General features: G+C 36.9%; 1 protein-coding gene across 4 annotated transcripts in view; it reads left to right on the forward strand.

Moving 5' to 3' along the window:
• The window catches only part of EPS8 (epidermal growth factor receptor pathway substrate 8), a 162143-nt gene that overhangs the window by 127364 nt on the left and 13544 nt on the right, over positions 1–21235 (forward strand). For all 4 annotated transcript variants that reach the window (XM_045829797.1, XM_045829800.1, XM_045829798.1 and 1 more), the window contains exons 14-17: positions 1978–2161; positions 6539–6675; positions 11667–11775; positions 12904–13047. In XM_045829797.1, coding sequence (XP_045685753.1) covers positions 1978–2161; positions 6539–6675; positions 11667–11775; positions 12904–13047 — 574 coding nt within the window. The remainder of the gene's footprint in view (positions 1–1977; positions 2162–6538; positions 6676–11666; positions 11776–12903; positions 13048–21235) is intronic.

Consider the following 21235-nt stretch of genomic DNA (forward strand, 5'->3'; position numbering starts at 1 on the left):
TAAACAAACTGCTATTGGTTGTCAAGGTGAAGCAGTTGGAAAGAGGATTTAAAGGGGAGGGTAGTTAGCTTTCAAATAAGAACTGGCATTTAGGCAGAAATTCAGGAGACTGTGGGTGACTATGGAGAATGGGGAGGAGGAAGGGTGTTAATGAGGCATATAGGAATGAGCGGGGCTTGGTTCTGAAGGCTCTCGATGCCGTACTGTGAGGTTGGAGCAAGGCTCTGCAGGCTGTGGAGAACTGATGACCTTGTGAAGCAGTGTGTGACATAAACACACGTGGATCTTTCAAGTTTAGTAAGGACAGGGACAGAAGCAACTAGAGGCAAAGAGGCCCCTTGGAAGGATAATGCTATAGTAGAGGTTATTTTATTTTTATTTTTAATTTTATTAAGTTTATTGGGGTGACATTAATTAATAAAACTATATAGGTTTTAAACATATATTTCTGTAATACATGATCTGTATATTGTATTGTGTGTTCACACCCCAAGTTAAATCTGGAACTAGAATTGTTGTAGGAGGAATGGAAAGGAGGAAGGAGGAGGGGATAATTTTAAGAATTGTGTCTTGACAATCAAGTCATCATGAAAAACAAATCATTAACAATTGCAGTGTTAAAGTTTGCTGAGCAAAGTAAATTATAAAAGTTTTTCCATTGTGTGTGAATAAATAATTTTTGCTTTCCTCATTTTCCCAAATCTTTTATTTCTTTCAATACTTCAGGTGAATCATTCACTATGGTCACTTAGTAGCTTGGCTTCCTGAGGCTTTTGTCTGAAAGTAATGGCCTGGTTCACATTTTCTTTTAATTTTTTTCTTCTGTTGAAACATAAACGATTCCCACTTATGTTTTAGACTTTGGCAACTGCTTTTGTTAGAATATGGTTTACACATTGAATGGTTTACGAAGCAGAATACTCTTTAAAAGCACTGCAGTTATTGTTTTTATATTGAGAATATCAAATTTATTTATATTACTTACATCTTAATATAACATACTATATCATACTATTTATATATCATACAGTATAAAAACTGATTAAATAGCTTTCTTAAATCTATTGGAGTCATGTAGATTGTGATGTTATGATAAGCCTAGGTAAGATATTTTAATTTTTAAGAATATTGGGAAATGAATACACTGACTTAAGAACTCCTAAATATAAAAAAAAACCATAAAGGTACATAATAATCTGAATACAGTGGTTAATTTCATCATAGTAGAAGTATAATCAGAAGAGTTAAATCATGTGTGAAAGATAAAACAACGTATTTTAGCAGAAATGAAGCTATAATTTCTGTCCTACTCATGTTTATGGTTCATAAGTGATTAGGAGTCTAGAAGTGTCACTCAGAGTCATTAAATAATGAATGGGTATGATGAGGATTACAGATTAGTCCTAACTTGATTTTACTGATTAAAATGTAGCTAATGCATTTAATTTATGAAATCAGTAATGTTTTATTTTAGGGGATTTTGTAAATTAAAAAAAAAATGCAAACCTTAAGAACATTTTCTGCTGTTCCTCTTTTGAAAACTCCCTAATATCAGGAGATTTCATAGTGATGGGAGAGGGATGAAGGGAAAGATGATAATTTGAAACTACTTCAGATGCTAGAGAAATTTATATTCTAAACACATAGTACATTTCTAGTTACATATTTCCTTCCCAAATTTTTGAAAGTCTGTATCCATGTTTAAAAATTGAATTAATGGGGAATTGAGACATTGTGGTGAGAACAGGTGATGGAGCAGAACTCAGTCTTCCTTTCATTTTATATGTATTACGTGTGAATATGAACACCTTGACCAGAATCCCTTTTCTAGTGGAAGGAGAGCAGACAAGGTATGCCTTGTTTCTGTTGTTTCATGCGTTTGCTTTTGTGTTTTATGGCCAGACTTACTAAAGATAATCTCGAGCACGAGTGCATTTCCTAATTTTATTTTTTGTGTGTCTTAATGTCCTTCAACAGAGCAGAGTGGCCAAAAGAACAATTTATTCCACCGTACGTCCCACGGTTCCGCAATGGTTGGGAGCCCCCAATGCTGAACTTCATGGGAGCTCCAGTGGAACAAGACCTTTATCAGTTGGCCGGGACTGTGGCCAATGTAGCAGAACATCAACACAGACACGATACAAAAAGATATTCCACGGAGGTGACATGTTTTTCACATATCCTTTCCAGAAAATGCAATAATCTGTGCATTTTCTTGTAATTCTGATTATGAATTCTTATTTTATCTGAAGGTTGTTCTAGAATCAGTGATTAAATGTTCTGCTGCTCTTAGTTACCTCTCTTCCTCTCACCTCTTTGTCATTGTTGTGACAGTTGCTGTTTCCCTGCAAAGCCCATACGTGAGCCCATATTCCTTGCAGAGGCCAGGCCCTGCCACCCCTCATCCTGCTGTGCTCCCGAGCCCCAGTGATCCTGTCTTCTTGAAGTGTACGCTTTCTCTCCTTGTCAGGGAATTGCCCTGCTGCCACTTGGCTTATTCTTTCTATTTCCCTCTCCCATCATCAAAGCCTCAAGACATTTCTCAGAACTCAGGTTCTTTAAGCCTCTTCCAAGCAGCTCTTTCCTGAATGGCCCATTTCCTCCTTCCCTCCCTTCTTCCTCCCCAACACCCCTAGTTTTAAACCTCTGGAGTCCTATCAGCCTGGCTAGATGGAAGTCCCAGCTTCAAATGATCATTTATGACACTATTACACCATGATGAGATGACAAAATTTATTGTATCTTTTATATATTTAGTGCCCTTCATAGTAAAGCTATTTGGGGAGCAAATTAAGAGATTCCTTAAAAATGATTTTTCTATAACTTCTTTTTAAAGATTTATTTAATTTTAGAAAGAGGGGAAGGAAGAGAAAGAGGGAGAGAAACATCAGTGTGTGGTTGCCTCTTGTACACTCTCTCCTGGGGACCTGTCCCACAGCCCAGGCATGTGCCCAGACTAGGGATCAAACCTGCAACCCTTTGCTTCTCAGGCCTGTGCTCAATCCACTGAGCCTCATCAGCCAGGGCTTTCTATAAATTATCTTGTTCCATCAGAAAAGAAAATTAAACATGGGTTAATGCTTAGCCAAACTGAATAGGATGATCAGAATTTAGGAAGTAAATGAATGAGATCTAGTTTGAGGAAGAAATAGTAATTGATGACTACATTCATCCTGAAATCCTGTTCATTTCATTTAGTCTCTTAGGTTAATTTTCTTGGACTACTGTGGGTAGTCCATTTATAATGTAGTGAATATGGTATCAGTGAGTGAATTAACAAACCAGAGTAAATCTTTACTTTTAAAGAGAAAAATATATATATAAATTAAAATTAAAATTGTTCTCTCGGACAATAACCATAATATTATAGAAGATTGGTTAAATTCTGAAACTTTAAAAATGAAGCAACCATATTGCTTTAAACAATTTTTTTTCTAATGTAACTCTTTTTCCCCCCTCTGATTTCATATAAGAGTATAGGTGGACTCCTTAACCATCCTTCCCTCTAAGTGAGTAATTAAGAAGATGACCTCATAGCTCTGGCAGTTGGTTTGCAGGCGTATGTCCCTAGCTGTAATTTTATAGTTCAGACCTCATCACTATGAATTTATTTTTCCTCATAAAGGGCAATGTTTTTAGAGGAAAATTGTAATCAAACAGGAAATTATGATACACTTGCTGTTGCTATGGTTACAGCTGCCTATTTTCGAATTATAGAAATTTCCAGCTAACAATCTTCATATCTTAAATAAGAAAATATATCTACTTTATAATTAAGCCTCAGAAATTCACATTTGTGAGTTCTTTTTCAATTTGTGTATTTAAAGAGAGACAAATATATTCGGGGCTTCCAGTGTAAAACTTTGTCTGCTCTCACTGAACAAATAATTTTAAAAGAAGAATTATTGAGAATCCTTTCTTACAATGAATTACCATTTTCCTGTTGTAAATTATTTTCTGTTTTATGGCTTAAGTACTTATTCAGAGGTTTAAAAAAATAAATGTGCCTGCTAGAAGTTCTAGGGAATTTTATACCATAAGATTTTGTTGGAAAAGAAGCCAAGTAATGGTGATTTAAAATGCATAAAAAATGCAATCATCCCCAGAAGAGAGATTTTATTATACTTTATTGCTACTATTATAGATACACTCAGAACAAGACTTGGATGATTCAGGCTTTGTTTAGAATCAAGACATGGGTGAAGTGGAGTGACAGATAGGGTGGCAATGCTCAGCTTCCGAACTTCCTCTGAACCAGCAGCAGTTCTAACCAAGGTTGTGCAGTCATCACACTTAGTCATTTGGCCTCATTTCTCTCCTCCCTTCTAATACGCCCAGTCACTCTCAGGACCAGTGATTTCATCCTGGCTGACCTCACTCTGTTATGTTCTGAGCTGGGCGAAAGGTGTGGGTGATGCTAACAGTTTCCTGAACTCCTCCCTTTATAACAGCCTTCAATAAAAAATTGCCTGGCCATCTAATTCCTCTACCCTCTCCTAGGAAAATGATAAACTGAATTAATTAAGGCATTTGTTTTTATTTTCATTTTCAGCTTTATTGAGGTATAATTGACAAAAAAATCTTTAAGTATCTTTACATGAAGTACCACTACAATGTATTACGGTGATTTGATGTATAGTGAAAAGTGTTCCTAATCTGGTTAATTAACATATTAACGCATCTACCACCTCACATAATTTATCTCTGCTGTTGTTGATAGCATTTAAGTCTACTCTTCTAGCAAATTTTAATTATACATTACAGCGTTATAAATTATAGTCACCATGTTTTACATTAGATCCTCAGACCTACCTATACACAAACCTCTCCCTATTTTCCCCAGACCCAGGCAACCACTTTTCTACTTTTTCTTTGAGTTTGACTCTTTTTTTAGAAGATTCCACATGTAAGTAATACCATGCAATATTTATATTTTTCTTCTGGCTTATTTCACGAAACATAATGTCCTTAAGGTTTTTCTATCCATATTGTCCCAAATGGTAGGATTTCCTTATTTCTCATGGCTGAGTAATATTTCCATCATAGTATGTACAAGATGGGGCAAAAGTAGGTTTACAGTTGTTTGTATGGAAAATAATATAATAATAATAATACAAAAGTAAACTTTGTGTTTCATGTACTCACAACTGTAAGCATACTTTTGCCCCGCCCTGCATACACAATATGCCACATCTTCCTTATCTGCTTATCTGTTGATGGACACCTAGGCTGTTTCTATATCTTAGCCATTATGAATAATGCTGAAATGAACATTGGAGTGCATATCTCTCCAAGATTCTAATCTTATTTTCTTCAGTAATATATCCAGTAGTAGGACTGCTGAATCCTATAGTAGTTTTATTTTTAATTTTTTTCTTTTTGAATAAATTTTTATTGTATTTTGCATTACTGTTTATCTCCCTATACCCTCTTTCACCTCCACCCATTTCACACCCTTTGCAATACCCACACTGTTGTCCATGTTGATGAGTCCTTTTTCTTTTTGCATCATTCCATATTTCATTTTATGTAAGGTAACAATACAAAATCTTTAGATGACTTTTTTTTTGTTTCTTTGTCCCCCCCCCCATAGCTTTAAAGCCATGCTGCTCAGTGAGAACCATAGGCTTCAGTTCTGCTCTTGGTTAGCCCAGTGAGCTCAGGTCTGGGCTGTGTTAACTGCAGACAGAAGTCACTCCAGCATTGTCTTCTGGCTTACTGACTTTTCATATCAGCGTGTTTCTGCCTGTTTGTGTTTTCCTTAACAGTAAATCTGATAATAGTGCTGCCATTAAAAAACAACAACAACAACAAACAGTGTCTGTACAAATTTTAAAAAATCAGAAAAAACAAGAGGGTGGTATAATTTTAATGCTCTTCATGTGACAATATTTACCTTGCTAGAGTGGTAAAGGACTGTTTCTGATCTGTAGTCAGACGCGTTATCCATTGCGCCACTGGCCCTGAGACAAAGGACTGTTTCTTAAACATAGAAAGCAAGGGTTAAGGGTTTCATTGTTGTTTTTAAAGTAATTTTATTTTATACAAGCTGTTAAAGTCTGCCTAATTCTAAAATCAACTCTTACTGAAATTCCGGAGGAAAGAATTAATAGGCATACCTCATTGTGTTGTGACTCACTTTATTGCTCTTCACAGATGTTGCATTTTTTCGCAAATTGAAGGCCAGACCCTTCACCAGCAAAAATAGTCCCGCTTTTTTAATCATGATACTGGCTTCATTGTGGTGGTCTGCAACCAAACCCGCAATATCTCCAAGTTATGCCTATATAGTTTTTATGCCTGGATATTTCCAGAACTAAAATTTAGCCTTTGTTCTAATTAATTTCATTATTATAAGTAGGTCTTAGACAAAATATATCCACCTCATTTCATAATTTATTAATTTAATGATCAGTTACTTGAAAATGAAACTGTGTAGTTGATCACACAGTGCAGTTGAGTGTTCTTATTGATTGACATCAGTGCTCATTCAATAAATTAATGTTGGTGATTCTTTAATCTCTTCTCCGTCTTTCAGCAATCCAGTGTATCAGAGTATCTTCCACCTCCGCCCGATGGGTATGCATTCAATAACATTTACACAAGAGGACCCCATCAGGACCAAGGGGAAGCTGCTGTTCCTTTTAAGCCAACTCCGAATCGCCATGTGGATAGGTAATAATATTTCATGGGCATCATTTGGAGAGTTGAGGCCAACTGTCTCTGATTTAGTGCAAATAGAAGTGCCAGTGCCTGCTCTGTACACTACTTCTTTAAACTTTCCATCTGTCAGTTGTTTGATGAAGTTTCCGTTGTTGCTTATAGAACTGGCTTTGATGTGCACAGCCTCCAGTCTGTAATTCTAGCTGGAGGACCTCCAGGCTCTAATTCTGACAGAGTGCAACTGCCTTTGGATGACTTTCCCTGTTTAAAAGGATGCTTCTGACAAAATCTGTGAATAAAGAAGAAGGAATTGTTTTGAAATTCTTAACTAGTTTGTACCAGATGGTCTCTAAGGATTTTTCCAGCTCTGTAACTCTTAAAGGAAATAATTCCCATCTTTCTTCTCCTCCAACAAAAACAAACAAACCTTCCTTTAGATAAGAAATATTTAAACTAAAGATAAACAACATATTTAAATGGAGTCAATGCCTTATTTGCCATTTTTGTCATTTCATCTTACTATATTTTATTGTCTGTTTCCAGTTGTACATTTCATTAATTTTCCCTCTTGAACTTAGTGTAGGCAGAGATGGGAAATTGAGATGGGGAAGAAATAAAGGAATTGGAATAGGTTCACTTTTTCAGTCGTGTTTTCCAGCCACTACTAGTGAGCTTGACCTAGAGGCCAACTGTATACATGAGACAAAGAAAAGAAGAAATGTTGGGAACGAGGGTGTGGAGAGTGACCATTCAGGTGAAGTGCGGTAGACCACGTGTTTGGATACTTGCCTGCCTCAAGGACTCTCTCACCACGAGTGCTGCATGCCCTTTATTATTATTTTTTCAGTATGCTTTTTCTTAATGAAACCTAAAGAAGGTGGGATTTAAAATTTTTGTTTTCTGTTGGGAATGATGATAGCATTAATACTTAACTAAAATAGTGTAGAAATTATGCAGGTATTATTAATATATAAAATTGAGTACAAAAAAAGTCAGCGATGAATAATACATTTTGAAAATGCCAACACATGAAACACCTTTTAATTATAGATTCAGTTTTTAGTAGATATAGGTGAAAATCAGTTTTGCAGCTTAAAAATTATTTTATTGAAATTCTTCTTGACTAATTCATTACTCATCATATTTTCTTTTTTTCTGTCTTAGTTGTTAATAATCAGGAAGTTATTTCAGATTAGTGATTCTTACTTTTTGGTTTCATAACTCCAGTAAATTAGGATGGTTTTTCACAGCTGAGTAATCGGAAAATAACTTCAGTACCTTTCTCATGTGTGTTCAGTTGTAATACATATTGACACTAAAAAAATTTTATCATGTTCCATTTTAAGACCACATATCGCACACTGTGGCCACTGAGTAAATGTTTGTGGATTTACTTGTTTCGTTAAATAGCTGAATGAGTGTGTGATAGTGTATCCAATGTTTCAGAGTCATTACCTCTTTGTCCTTCAGCTGCAAATGTGTAAGGTCTGCACCATCACTGGTGGAAAAACCTGTGCCATTTATTTGGGACGCTGACCACAAAGTCTTTTAAACATTTACCTTGATCTTTATAGAATATCATGGGAGTTTACCTTTGACTTACTGATTCATTTATATCTCTGTACCCTATCCACTTCCAAAATGCATTCAGGCAGCTTGCTTAAATTATATGCACTTAAAGTGATATTGATATTAAAATTAAATGATAAAATTAAAAAACTAAGAAGTCAAGAGACAGAATGAGAATTAAAATTTTGAAGTATAGGCTGACACTGTGATTGAATTTCTAATTTGTCTTCAAGGTTCCTGGCTGTTCCTCAAAAATATTTATCTCATCAAACTTTATATAGGATATGCCAGATAATGTAAGGGACATTATTTTTAAATATATATTTTAAACTCATTCAGAGAATTCTTCGGTGACCTTTGTAAGATTCATTTTAGTAGCCTTTGATGAATAAAAAATTTAAATGGAACTTAGTGCTGGAAATTCCATGAAAAGATATTCAAGTATATAGATCTTAGATTTACCAAAGTTTAAGCAGAGAAAGAGCTCTTAAAAAATACATTAAGTGGTGGGTAGATTGTATAACTCAGTTGTCTTTATGGATCCCGTCTCAGCTGTGCTTTTGTAATGGGAGCTGGGTAGTTATTAGACACGTAGATCAGTGAGTATCTGTGTTGCTAAGAAAATTTGTCATCCTTATTGCAAATGAAATACACAGAGGTTTGGATTTTGTTTTTATAATAATTATTATCAATTTAAACTCTGTTGTGTGCCAGGAATACAGTAAATACCATCAAAGTATATTGACTCTTCAGTGAAATTACTGTCTCTAGAGAAATCACCTGTTGAATTTAGAGCCCTCACCTCTGAAGGATTATCCTTTGCTGTCATTCAAAAGTAATTGGTGTTTTAGAGAAGTCTCAGACCATTGCTCTCTCCATGTCTACTCTATATTGAGTATACAAGGTCTGTCAGGGAACAGTCCAGCCATCATTAATGTAACAAGAACAGTTTGCACAACATCCATGTAACCTTGCAGCCAAGGAGAGTGGACTGGAATGTGCATGTGAGAACATTGAGGACTTCACTGTACTAGTCAGTGGGGGTGGTAGATGCTATTGAGTGAGCCACGTGTACTGTGTGGCCATCACATTCAAAATGACTGAGCAACAAAGCTGCATCAAACTGGCAGCTTCATTACAACAACAGGCCTACTTATGCATCACATCTTGTGCAAGGTTTTTTGGCAAAACATTAAATCACCCAGGTGACTCAGCCCCTTTATAGCCCAGATTTGGTGTCCTGTGACTCTGGCTGTTCCCAATCACCTTTAAAAGGAAAGAGATTTCAAACCATTGATTCAGGGCACCTGATAACAATTAGGAGAATTGTGCGAGGTCCCAAGATACCTACTTTGAAGGAGACTGAGATGTCATTGTCCTGTGTACAGTGTTTCTTGTATCTTCTTCAATAAATGTCGCTAGTTTTCATAGTACATGGCTGGATACCTTCTGGGCAGATCTTGTGTATCTATTACTCCCAATTAGAAAGAGAGACCACACCATGTTTATACATCCTAGGTCTTTTAAGAAACTTTGGTATGTCTAAGAAATTACAAAGTGTGATTTTTCAGATCAGTAGCTCTGTTACCATGATATGTATGTTTAATCTAGAGAAATCGAGAAACTAAAAATTTGTAAATTCAAAAGTACTTTGTAAGTGCATGCTGGGCAATCATTTCTGAGACACACAAGATAACAAAGACTTCACAGGGAAGTGCAGCCCAGTTTTGTTTTTTTAACCCACTTACTCAGATACACAGTGGCAGTGAGTTGTTATATCCTTTGTTATGGTGTCAGCTCTCCATTATTAGTTTTTTCCAGATCATAGGAGAGAACATGAGGAAGGAAAGATAGAAACTGAAATTACTATTTCTGTAAGTTTTAGTGTAATTGAATCTCTTTTATCTCTGCCCCAGTGAAATCTTAGAATGTGATCATACAAACTAGAGATGGGGCGGAAAATCCATGGAACACAGTTTAAAACTTTCATTGTTAATAATATGTAATAATTGGCCACACTTATACTTTTTCCACTTTTTCTCATTTTTTAAATATACCAGGAATAGCTAACAGGTAGCATATCTTACGGTTCATCTTTTTTCTTTGTCCCTGACCCTCTGTTCTGCAGTTACTAAGAAGTAGCCATGTACTTATGGTGACAGGATACATTGTGTCCACAGCTGTCCTGCAGGTCCTGCTGTGACTCATTATTCCAGAAGACCTTGGTGGGCAACAAAAAGAATGGCCACTTTAATAGGAGAAGAGTGACCAAACATCTTTAGTCTCTTTTGCGTTTTATCTTATAGAGATGTGTGAGGAAATGTGGGAATGTAAATGGAGGAGAATATTAGGGAGTAAAATTAATAAAAAAAACAGTTAAATTTATTTTATATATACATTTAAAGATTTTACTTATTTATTTTTAGAGAGAGGTGAAGGAAGGGAGAAAGAGGGAGAGAAGCATCCACATGTGAGAGAGACATTGATTGGTTGCCTCTTGCACATCCCCAACTGGGGACCTGGCCTGCACCCCAGGCATGTGCCCTGACCAGGAATTGAACCAGTGATATTTTGGTTCACAGGCTTGCACTCAATCCACTGAGCCCAGCCAGGACTAAATTTACATAGTTAAAATGAAAAAATATTAGTTCACTGTTGATATATTTTAGATTTTATTGTATTATATATAAAAGTATTTTAATTATGTTGTTAAATATATTAATGGTAATTTAATGATTAACAGAAGTATTTGTTTTTTAAGAAAGTTTTTTATTTTTGAAATATAGAACTCTTAGACATGTCCTTCCTATTAAAATAAGTTTATAGTGAATTAATTAATTAATTAGATTAATTAACTAATCAGGAATTAATTATTGGTTTGTGATTAACCCATACATTCCCTTGCAGTTTAAATAGCTGGATGAAGCTTTCCTAAAAATTAACAGTCACAATTTCTAAATATATCTTTGGTTAATAAATTGAACGTATTGCTTGAATTAGTGAAATCAACTTATAATTTATTTTACCACTATGGACTCTATCTTCAGTCTCCTTTAATCTTACGCAAAATGCTAACATTGATCTTCATCCTAGTTCTTTATGGTAGAGAAGCTAATTAACAAAGTGATATCTAGAATGTATGTTTAGTGGTTAAAGAATTCATAGACTTTCATTCTAGATTTGGCTTCGTACCACCTAGCTTTGTGATTTGCATTATTTATTTTTTCCTTAGCCATATTTTGTTCATTTTACTAGTAAGAACCCCAAAGGTTTTTTTAGTTTTTATATTCCATAAAATATAATAAAACTAAACTACTATCAAAATAGTTTATCAGAATGTTTCCTGGTAGGAATTCACTTGCCTTAGTGTTTTACTTCTGCTTTCAACCTTCAGGAAGAGCTAGTAGAATAATCATTTTTCTTTCTTTTTATAGGAATTATGATCCACTTGTAGCACAACCCAAGAAATATGCCAAATCCAAGTATGACTTTGTGGCCAGGAACAACAGTGAGCTCTCAGTTCTAAAAGATGATGTTTTAGAGGTAATAGAATTTTACCTTTATGTACTCTTACTAAAGTGGATTTATTATATTCCTCTTTTGGTTTGTATCTAAATCTTTCTCAAAGAAATGTTGAGATGAAGAAATACTTCTTCAGCATTACTTTATTTTACCAAGGGTAGAGCATGTTACAGATAAATGCATCCGTTTAGGAGGGGAAGCTGCTCTGTGTGGTGTTGGTCAGTCGTTTCCAGGGTGTGGCTGGGCGTGGAGAGAGGCGGGGAGAGCTGGGTTTGCTGGCTTACTTTGCCTTCTTCCCCCTTCCAGGCTTTATTCAGTTTGGAATGAAGATTATTTATCAGTTCACGTGTAGATGTACCATAATATTTTTTACATACGTACATTTGTTTTATTTTTAATTTTTTATTGTTGTTCAATTAAAGTTGTCCCCATGTCTCCCCCATTATTCTCCCCTGCCCTACCCACCCCCACCCCCCACATTTAGTCATCTCCCCTGTCGTCTTTGTCCACGGGTGCTTTATGCATGCTCCTTGACTTGACCCTTCCCCTTCTGTCCCAGGTTATCCTCCTTCCCCCTCCCCTCTGGCCACTGTCAGTTTGTACCGTAATATTTTAATAAGAGAAAACATTGTCCTTCTTTCTATCGTAGTACCTTGGCACAAATATACCCAGCACCTGAATGAGCTAATGGTTGTGGGAATAATCTACCATGACACCTAAGTATCTTTTCTTAGTTTATAAGGGAATGTTCATCTTTTTTAAATATAATGTGGGATAATCACAGCAGGTTTTGTTGAAAAAAAAAGGAAGATTTTGTACTCTTCCTTTTCCAAGGATAGAGTCAACATGTAGACATTTCCAAGCGAATCATCTTAGTTATCTATAAATAGTTCAGATATATTGCAAATACACATCTGTGTTAGGTAGCATAGGCCTTGGCTGGATTCATGATAGTGGTACCATACCTTTGCTATACTAATAATTGTAATTCCTAGTGTAATTCCTAGGAATCATCCATCCCTCAACATGTTTATGCTAAGTCAACTTAATAGAAGTTAAAGTTTTTTGGTTTAGGAATAAAAATTGAACTTCCTCTATAGATTGGTTTTCGTACAGAAATGACATCTTTATTTTCTTGCCTAATGACAGATTCTTGATGATAGGAAGCAGTGGTGGAAAGTTCGAAATGCAAGTGGAGACTCTGGATTTGTGCCAAATAACATTTTGGATATTGTGAGACCTACAGAGTCTGGATTAGGGCGTGCTGACCCACCATACACACATACGATACAGGTAATTATTTTTGAGCAAAATTTAAGTTTAACAAATTTTAAAATTCATCACTCAACTAGGATTTAAATACATTTTGTGTGTTAATCATTTTGAGAGTTAACTGGCCATGCAATTTATACAGTTTTTTTCCTAGGATATTTCAGGGCCAGGTGAGAGACATGGGGATGAATTATACATATGTTTTATGGTTTGAATCTTTAGGATTTACTCAACATGTTTGCCAATAAATGAGTGTTTCTCTGAATGCTGTTTTTTTTCATTCTGCAATGTTTCTGACATTTGAAGAAACAGCATTTCTGCCTCTTCTTTCTTACCCATAGCCCTCCTGTTCACTGGCTGCTTCTTGTTAGACAGTAGCGCTGAGACAGGGGCTGGAGGATCCAGCAGTTCACCTTCCCCAGCCTTTGTCCTCATTCTCTTGAATGTTCTGCCCCTGGCCAACCTTGAACTTGCACTTATCTCACCTTACACCTGAGTATTTATTTATTTTCCCCCTCTTGATTTTAACATTAAAATGTACTTATGATATAGGTTGCATGGATCAGGTTTTCCCTTCTTGATCACTGAAAAATTCTTGAGTCAGATTTCCAGAATTTAAGTGATTCTGGTTCTCTCATTTACCCGAACATCTGAATTCACTCGCTATTAAAGTATGCAGATTTTTGCTCTATAGGATCTCTGTAGAGTCAGATCTGCCAGCAGAGACAGAATGGATGGACTGTCCCATGTATATAGCCTCTGAACCTGTGGTGGCTTCTCTCTCATGTCCCAGGAAGAATTCTTTTAATTTTCAGAATCTTGAGCAAGAGATTATATCTGACCACATAAATCTGAGTAGAAGCTACATAGAATGTGCTGTGAAATAGTTCATTTCCATACATAGGCTCAGTAAAATGCAGCAAGTCCGAACCTAGGCTTGTGGTCATTTGCTGCGGTGACCACTCATTTAAGTACTTCTGGCTCCTCATGGCTCTCACAGCTGGTAAGGTCCTGCTATTATCCACATCGACTTTGGCCTTATAGAATCCAAGAATCAAACAAATGTTTAAAGGAAAAAATTAGTAAAATTTATATAGCTTTATAACTTAAAGGGATGGCTATGGAAATTCTGTTTGCTGTGCTCATGTTTTGGCTGGCCTCATGTGCATCTATGTTATGTACTTATTTTATGTTCATTATTTGTCATTAGCTGTTGATGCCAAAGAAGGAGTTTGAGTTATTCAAGGTATGGTCTACTCCATTTCCTGTGGATTTTTGAAGTGCATTCTCTAACCTGGTTTTAATACCTTTTCCTTTCTTAAGTTCTTATTTTTCTGACTTTGAGATGTGGTTACCTGACATAATAGAGGCTTCTGTTTGGTTTATAAATGTTAATTCTTCACGTTCTTTCCTATAGAGGTTTTGACTGAATTCCTTCAACAGTGTTGAAGGGTGTATGCTTGAAATGTGTGCCAAGAACAGTAATGGAGTATATCCCCTTTGAGCTCTGTAGACCGTTCTTAATATTTAACTCATGGTGGACTCTAAAAGACACTATTCACAAATGGTATCACCGGTTGCTGTATGTGAACAGAAGTCAAGAGTTTATATTTTAGGTGTTAAAAACAATTATCCCAAGCTTATTTCTGCTTGTGTGCATAGTTGCTAGAAATGGCCAAACTTTGATAAAATATCTAAAACTTGCAAATTATGTAAATTCTAAGTATTCTCCCCCACCCCAAGATTTCCTAAGGAGTTTAACCTCTCTTAACCTTTTCATGTTTACTATTAGGCCTGTCTTTTTCTTCAATTTTGATTCCTGGTTTGAGCCGTAGTTGACTTTTCTGTTTAAAGGTTGCTTCTGTTTAAAACTGAACCATAACTACTAATACGTATCATAGGTAGAGTGAATACTTTGTGAGAACGTGAAATCTGTCCCTCCTTTTTTGAACAGAGCCTCATCTTATATTTTTGTCAATTTTGGCACAACCAAGAAAAGTGTCACAAGTTTCAGGAGTTTGTTTTGCTACTTTATGTAAATAAAAACCATGGGGATTGCCTGTTTGGGTTTCTCCCTTTTAAATATTTCAACACTATCTGACTGTCTTCTGAAAATTTCTGGATGCAACTCTGAAGGAGCTGTGTGTGTGGAACTGTGTATAGAAGCTTGAGGGGTGTGTCTGTGTATGTAGTGTGAGGGCCTGGGTCTTAAAAATAATCTACTTTTTTAATCGCCTCCTGAAAATTTTGGGGCTGAGCCCAATAAAACCACCAGAATCTTGTAAAATTTTAATAAGCAAGTTTGACAATCTGCTCTCTGCTATCTGGCATAAATATTACTGTAAAAGGATTTCTATTCTGAAAGCCAACATAACACACACGCATGCACACATACAAAATGAGTAGATAGACCAAGATGGGAAAGAAAAAAACATCCTTGGAAATACATGTCAATTATTTTACATCTCTAACAGTGTTACCAGATGCCTTTATCTACAGCATCTTCACAAAAAGTCCTGCAGCTTACTTCAGATTGACAATACAGATTTGTGTAGATTCATTCCAGTGATCCCAACACCCTGACCTATAGAACGCCCCTGGATTACAAACATGTCAAAGGCAATTCTATGTTAGTCATGTCCTCATTCATTCGTGCCGCAGATATTTATGGAACGCTGGCATCTCACACTTGGTGAAAAGGACGACAGAAAGCCTGGCCCCGAGCATTCCTCCCTGAAAGCCTGCTGTCCTTTCTGTGCTTGTGCATCAGGAACAGTGACCCTCACGCTCCTCAGGAACGGCCGACACACTTTTCCCCCGTCTCTTCCTTCCAGTGATAGCAACATTTAGAAGAAATTTAAAGAAACTTCTTCCCAAAACAGTTTCCATCCCTGTGTTGTACCATACAATGATCCCTTACGATTCATTGCCTAAGCTTCCTTCACGTTCACAGAGAGCAGTGACATCGCACTCCGAGGTGGGCGGTGCCCGTGGCCAGTGCTCGTGCTGGGCCCCTGGCATGGTGTCAGCACTTCACAAACACTAATCCCTTTAATACCCACCACCGCCTTGAGGAGGAGGCACATTTAGTATCCGAGGAAATGAAGGCACTGAGAAGTAACTCGCCCACAGCTGTGTGCAGCCAGGACTGGGACCCAGGCCTGCGGAATGCTCCGACAGCCCAGGCTCTGAGGTAGTCAGCCAGTATGGGAACAGTTCTTGGAAAAGATTGTCATCTCATTTTGTATAGACATGTGGGTTTTGGCTGTATGAGTGCTTAAAGGGATATCTTCTCAGAATAGCTTTACCATGCATTGTACCGTGATAAATGGTTGATTTGATTAATCACCATCCTCGGAATTGGATTTTTTGCCTTGTTGCATCTGTTTTTTTGGATTTCAATTTAATTTTTTATAATTTAGGAAAATAATTCCAATCGTAATTCACTTAGAATATAGACATTTTGTGAACGGTAGGAATAAGGAAATCAGGTGTAAACTATTATCCTGGGGCATCTGTGTCACCCAGTAACTCTTACCTTCTTACCCTATGTCGCCTTCCTGGGAAGCAGCAGTGTGTACAAGCAGTGGCAGCTCCCATGGGGAGGCCACAGGAGCGGCCCCTGCCTGTTGTTCACACTCTTCCGTTAGAGATTGTCTCTCGATGGCAGGGGTGCTACTGCCTGCACCAGTGGTGAAGAGGTGTTGAATTGCCACCTGATGTCCCTCAGAATCAGCCTATTTAATATCCTCACCTTTGGAGTGATTTTTAACAGCTTGGTAAAGACAGCCATTCCCACCTAATGTGTTTCCCCTGCGGCTTTACCAAAGTTATAAAAATAAAAGGGAGGGAGCGGATAAAGAATTTATGAAAGATATGGAACATAAAAAATATTGAACGAAACCACAGGGAAAGGAAGTAAATGCTTATGAGAGATTATGGAGAAATGAAGGTGAATGGCATATCTTTTGATAAAAATATTGTTGTTGAACATAGCAGGGCTTTGTAGTATTTTAGCTGTGACAGATGGACATCCAGGGTGCTTTGTCCCCACCCGAAGTCTACGTGCTACATCCAATTTCCCGTATTTCTTTTGACTCGATTCCCAGATCTCTAGCCCTGCGACTGTTCATCTGCTAGAGTTCCCCTTGTGCCCATATAGATTCCCATGCAGTATGCCAAGAGCAGAGACCAGTCCTTCATTATTTCTAATACGCTCAAAGGTTTCATTAAAGAAGTCTGCATTCACTATTAATTAGTAAGTCTGTGTGCTTATTATTATTGTAGGTATTCTGACTCTATGAAGATATAAATCATTATGAGTGTCTGGATGTTATGGTCCTGTGAATGCAATAGAAATTTTCCTGTCTTCTCTATTTCTTAGTGCTAAGATGTTATGATACTGTGGGAGAAGCTCCACTGTAGGTATTGGTAGACAAGGATTCTAGTCCTGGTTCTGCCACTAACCAGCTGTGTGACCTTCAGGAAAGCGTTTTATTTTTCTGTGCTCCAATTTGCTCTGCTGCGAAATGAAAGGGTTCAGTTGATCTCTACAATTCAGTCTAGATATAAAATGTTGTTATTTTCTATATACATGTATAAATAGTCCTAAATTAAAAGTGGAACTATTTTTACTAAACCACTAGCTCTACTAATTTCCTGCTATGAATGTTTCTAATGCTCTTTTTCAAGCTCAGTCCAGACAGTCAGATACTGCTGGGCAGAGTGACCACTTCAGTGAAATGCCTTTAGGTTCATTCCAGCAGACCAGCTGCTAATCTTCAGTTATTTAAAAATGTTTTAAAATAAGCTCAGAGTACTCTACTCATCTGTTAATTAGAGGTATGGTTTTTAGAAAAGGATGGTTACTTTTATGTTGCCTCACATGTTGACAAATAAATTCTATGTATCTGGACAGGGGTGGGCGAAAGCAGGTTTACAGTTGTGAGTACACAAAACAGAGTTTCTTGTATTATTGTTTATTACTTATTGTATTAGTTATTTGTATTACAACTGTAAACCTGCTTTTGCCCACCCCTGTATACGAACACATATATAAATCACTGCTCAACATGCACATGTACAGAATTATAAAATTTCCTGTTTTGATGGCTTACACATTCAAAACTAAAGCTCACTAAAACATAAATATGTATTTCCTTTTGTGAAATCAGCTTTATAGAAAAATTAGTCTTACATTTAATGTACTCTATGATTTCCTTTATCAGATGAAAGAATAAGGTGAACCTGTACTTAATATTTTAAAAGCATAATACTCTAATACACAAATAGCTACAGAAATACTCTATACTGTTAACACTGTCCTGTGAGTCTATATAATTAGTTTTCCATGGCTAGATAAGAGTGATGGGAATTAATTATATATTTACAAGCTTCTTCACTGGTTGATTTCTGGGCATGTAATTTTACTGTCAAAAGCTAATTTGCTAACATTTTCTGATATTTGATGTGAATTATAATTGATATTATTTTAGTTCCATCTTCCGTGTTAATTTTTTCATTTGATGTGATTTGCTCCATTTTCCTAATAGCAATTACTTGGTGAGCTGTCAGAGGTAACCCACATTTCTTCCCTCGTGGCACTTCTCTTAATATAATTTTTGTATTCAATTTCTGGACTTAACACCCTCCAAATGTCCCAGCTGTGCCTACTTTTCACTGCAGAGTCCCAAAGAGACCAAATTTAAATGAAAAATGTGTAGCTTAAATTTTTAAGAACAGTTCAACTTTAATGGCTTTGTTGGGCTTGCTTGCATAATTTCCCCATGAGGCAGTGTCTTGCAGGAATCAGGAGCTTATCTCTAAATGACTTTCTTTAATCCTGGAGAATTTTTATGGCGCTTTAGTGGCTGAAGAAAAGTGACTCATTCAGACTTACTTACCAATAGGAATGTAAATTTTCCTTGGATGTTAGTAATTCTGACTTATTACAGAGAAAAAGACAGATTTTGTTTTCAGCAAAATTTTATAATATATTTGTGGGAGACGAAAGACAAGAGTTGGGAAGTGACAGTTGTGGTGTAAAAATAGGTCACATCAAGCTGACCAGTCATTGCAGTTTGTCTGAACTGAAGGCTTTGTAGGGACAGGGCCTTTTGGTGCTGATAATGAGCAATTCCTGGGCATACTGGGGAGAATTAAGATTTCCTTTTTGGCTTTGAAGTTTCAGTGCCCTGGGCGCAGGAGGAGAAAGTACAGGGCGCAGTTCTGCTCCCCAGAACTTTCCATAAACTGAGGGAACGTTGGAGTCATCAGTTCTCTACCTCCAACAAAACTAGCCGAGAGACAGAAGCACTGAATGGAAGAGCAGTGCGCTGGGCAGAACTCGGGAAAGGGCAGTGGGGAGCACAGGGAGGGACACGGCAATGTGGGTTGCAGGGCCCAAGCGGTTCTGTGTCCTCCACACTATGAATGACAAGTCGGTTTCTAAAGGAAAGCTGACTCGGTTGTCATTTCAGAAGAGTGTGTAATGATTTGCGGGAGGCATTTTCCCCCGCTTTGTATTTCAGGGTTTTGAAGCTTGAGGCATGAACAGAGGATCAAAAAAGAGGGAAAATATGCAAGTAAATAAAATTTATGGTGTAATTTATGAAACGATTTTCATAGTTCTCTGTACCTTAATCAAATATGCATGTGTGTATGTATACACACACACACACACAAAATTTAAGCCCAGGGTTCTGGTAGGTTACCCTGAGAAAGCTGCACCATCCAGCAAGGACAGGAGAACAGAAGGAGGCCCCGAAGAGCTGGGGAGCCCGTCTGCAGGCCTGACTGGGACAGTACGGCACGGTGTGCCCAGTATTTCACAGTGTTATTTGATGGATAGCAAAACACTAATTGCTGTTGTTTTCATGAAAGCAGAAAGTATGAATCTCATCATGCAGTGCAGAGCTGGTAGCATTTTTTTTTGTTAGTTTAAGCTTCAAAAACAGCAATTTAAACTCTGACATTTTTGAAATCCCATTGTGAGAATTCAGGAACCCTTCATGTAATTATGTGCAAAAGACATTCCTGTCAAGGAACATTGCATATATTTTAATCAGATGAATTTGGTGTGTGCTAAGTATTCCGTTGTGGTGATGTTTGCTGTATTTTGATGGCTTTAAATATTTTATTGGCCCAAATATAGGAACACTGTTTCGTGGGGAGTAATCGTAGTAATAAACTTTTTTTTACTATATTAGAAATCTTTCTGAGCCTTTGAGTGGTGAGGGGTCAGCAATTTCTGCTTCTCCCCCATCCAGCTCCATTGCTTGCTCCATGAACCCCAACCCCCTGTCTCTTCCCTTCCCTCCCGCCTCTCTCTTTCCCCCTTCCAAAGCCTAGCAACATTATCAACACTTCTCTCTGTTCTGCTTTCATCCTTGCTGTTACACCCTTCTCACCTTCTCCAGCCACTGCCTGGTGAGGGGTAGCTTTTAAAGAGACAGCAGAAAAGAACCCAGATGCTGCGCACGCTGGTTTCCACAGGTGTTACTCATTTGCTGTGAAGGCGACTGTGATGATGGTTGGTGTGTTGTTTTTTGAGCAGTGATTTAATTAAAAGTGGTATTTGTGTGTGGTGTTTATGTTTTTGATCTCTGTGGAAATTGGGGAGGCCTCATTTAAAGTCACCATTATCTTATATTTGGGCCAATTTAGAAATTAAAAATAAACACTACTGTTCTAACCCAAGGACCAGATTAACAAAAGGCCTGCTTTTTGCATTTGATCTGCTAATTCTGGATTTAGAATAACTAAAATTATGTGAGTGCAGAATCTAAACTTTACCCAAATTATAGTAAGTCCATTGCTCTGTATCTATGATGTTACCAAAAACAAAAAAGTGCCTTTTGAGAATTTGGAACTTGTTACAATGCAGTTTTCTATTAGTTAAAATTATTTTGTTTAAAGTTTTAACTTTTGTGTGTGGTTTAAGAGGGAATATACATAAATACTCTTTTATAATGCCCTATAGTGATTTAATTAAATAACTGAAAGTTATTGTGTATTCTATCATATACACCTTTTTTAACACAGATCCCCACACAGCCTTCTTTTAATATGTTTTTGAGTTTCAGTCACCATTATTTACGTAGACCATACCATTGCCCTCACCACTGTCCATCCACAGCATTCCCACTTTAACAAGGAAATATCCCATGTTAATAAATTAGCATTAGGCTGATAGCACAAAGGATTATGA

The sequence above is a fragment of the Phyllostomus hastatus genome, unplaced genomic scaffold (genome assembly GCF_019186645.2).
Source record: "Phyllostomus hastatus isolate PE091 unplaced genomic scaffold, TTU_PhHast_1.1 phas_scaffold_93, whole genome shotgun sequence".
Lineage (NCBI taxonomy): Eukaryota > Metazoa > Chordata > Mammalia > Chiroptera > Phyllostomidae > Phyllostomus > Phyllostomus hastatus.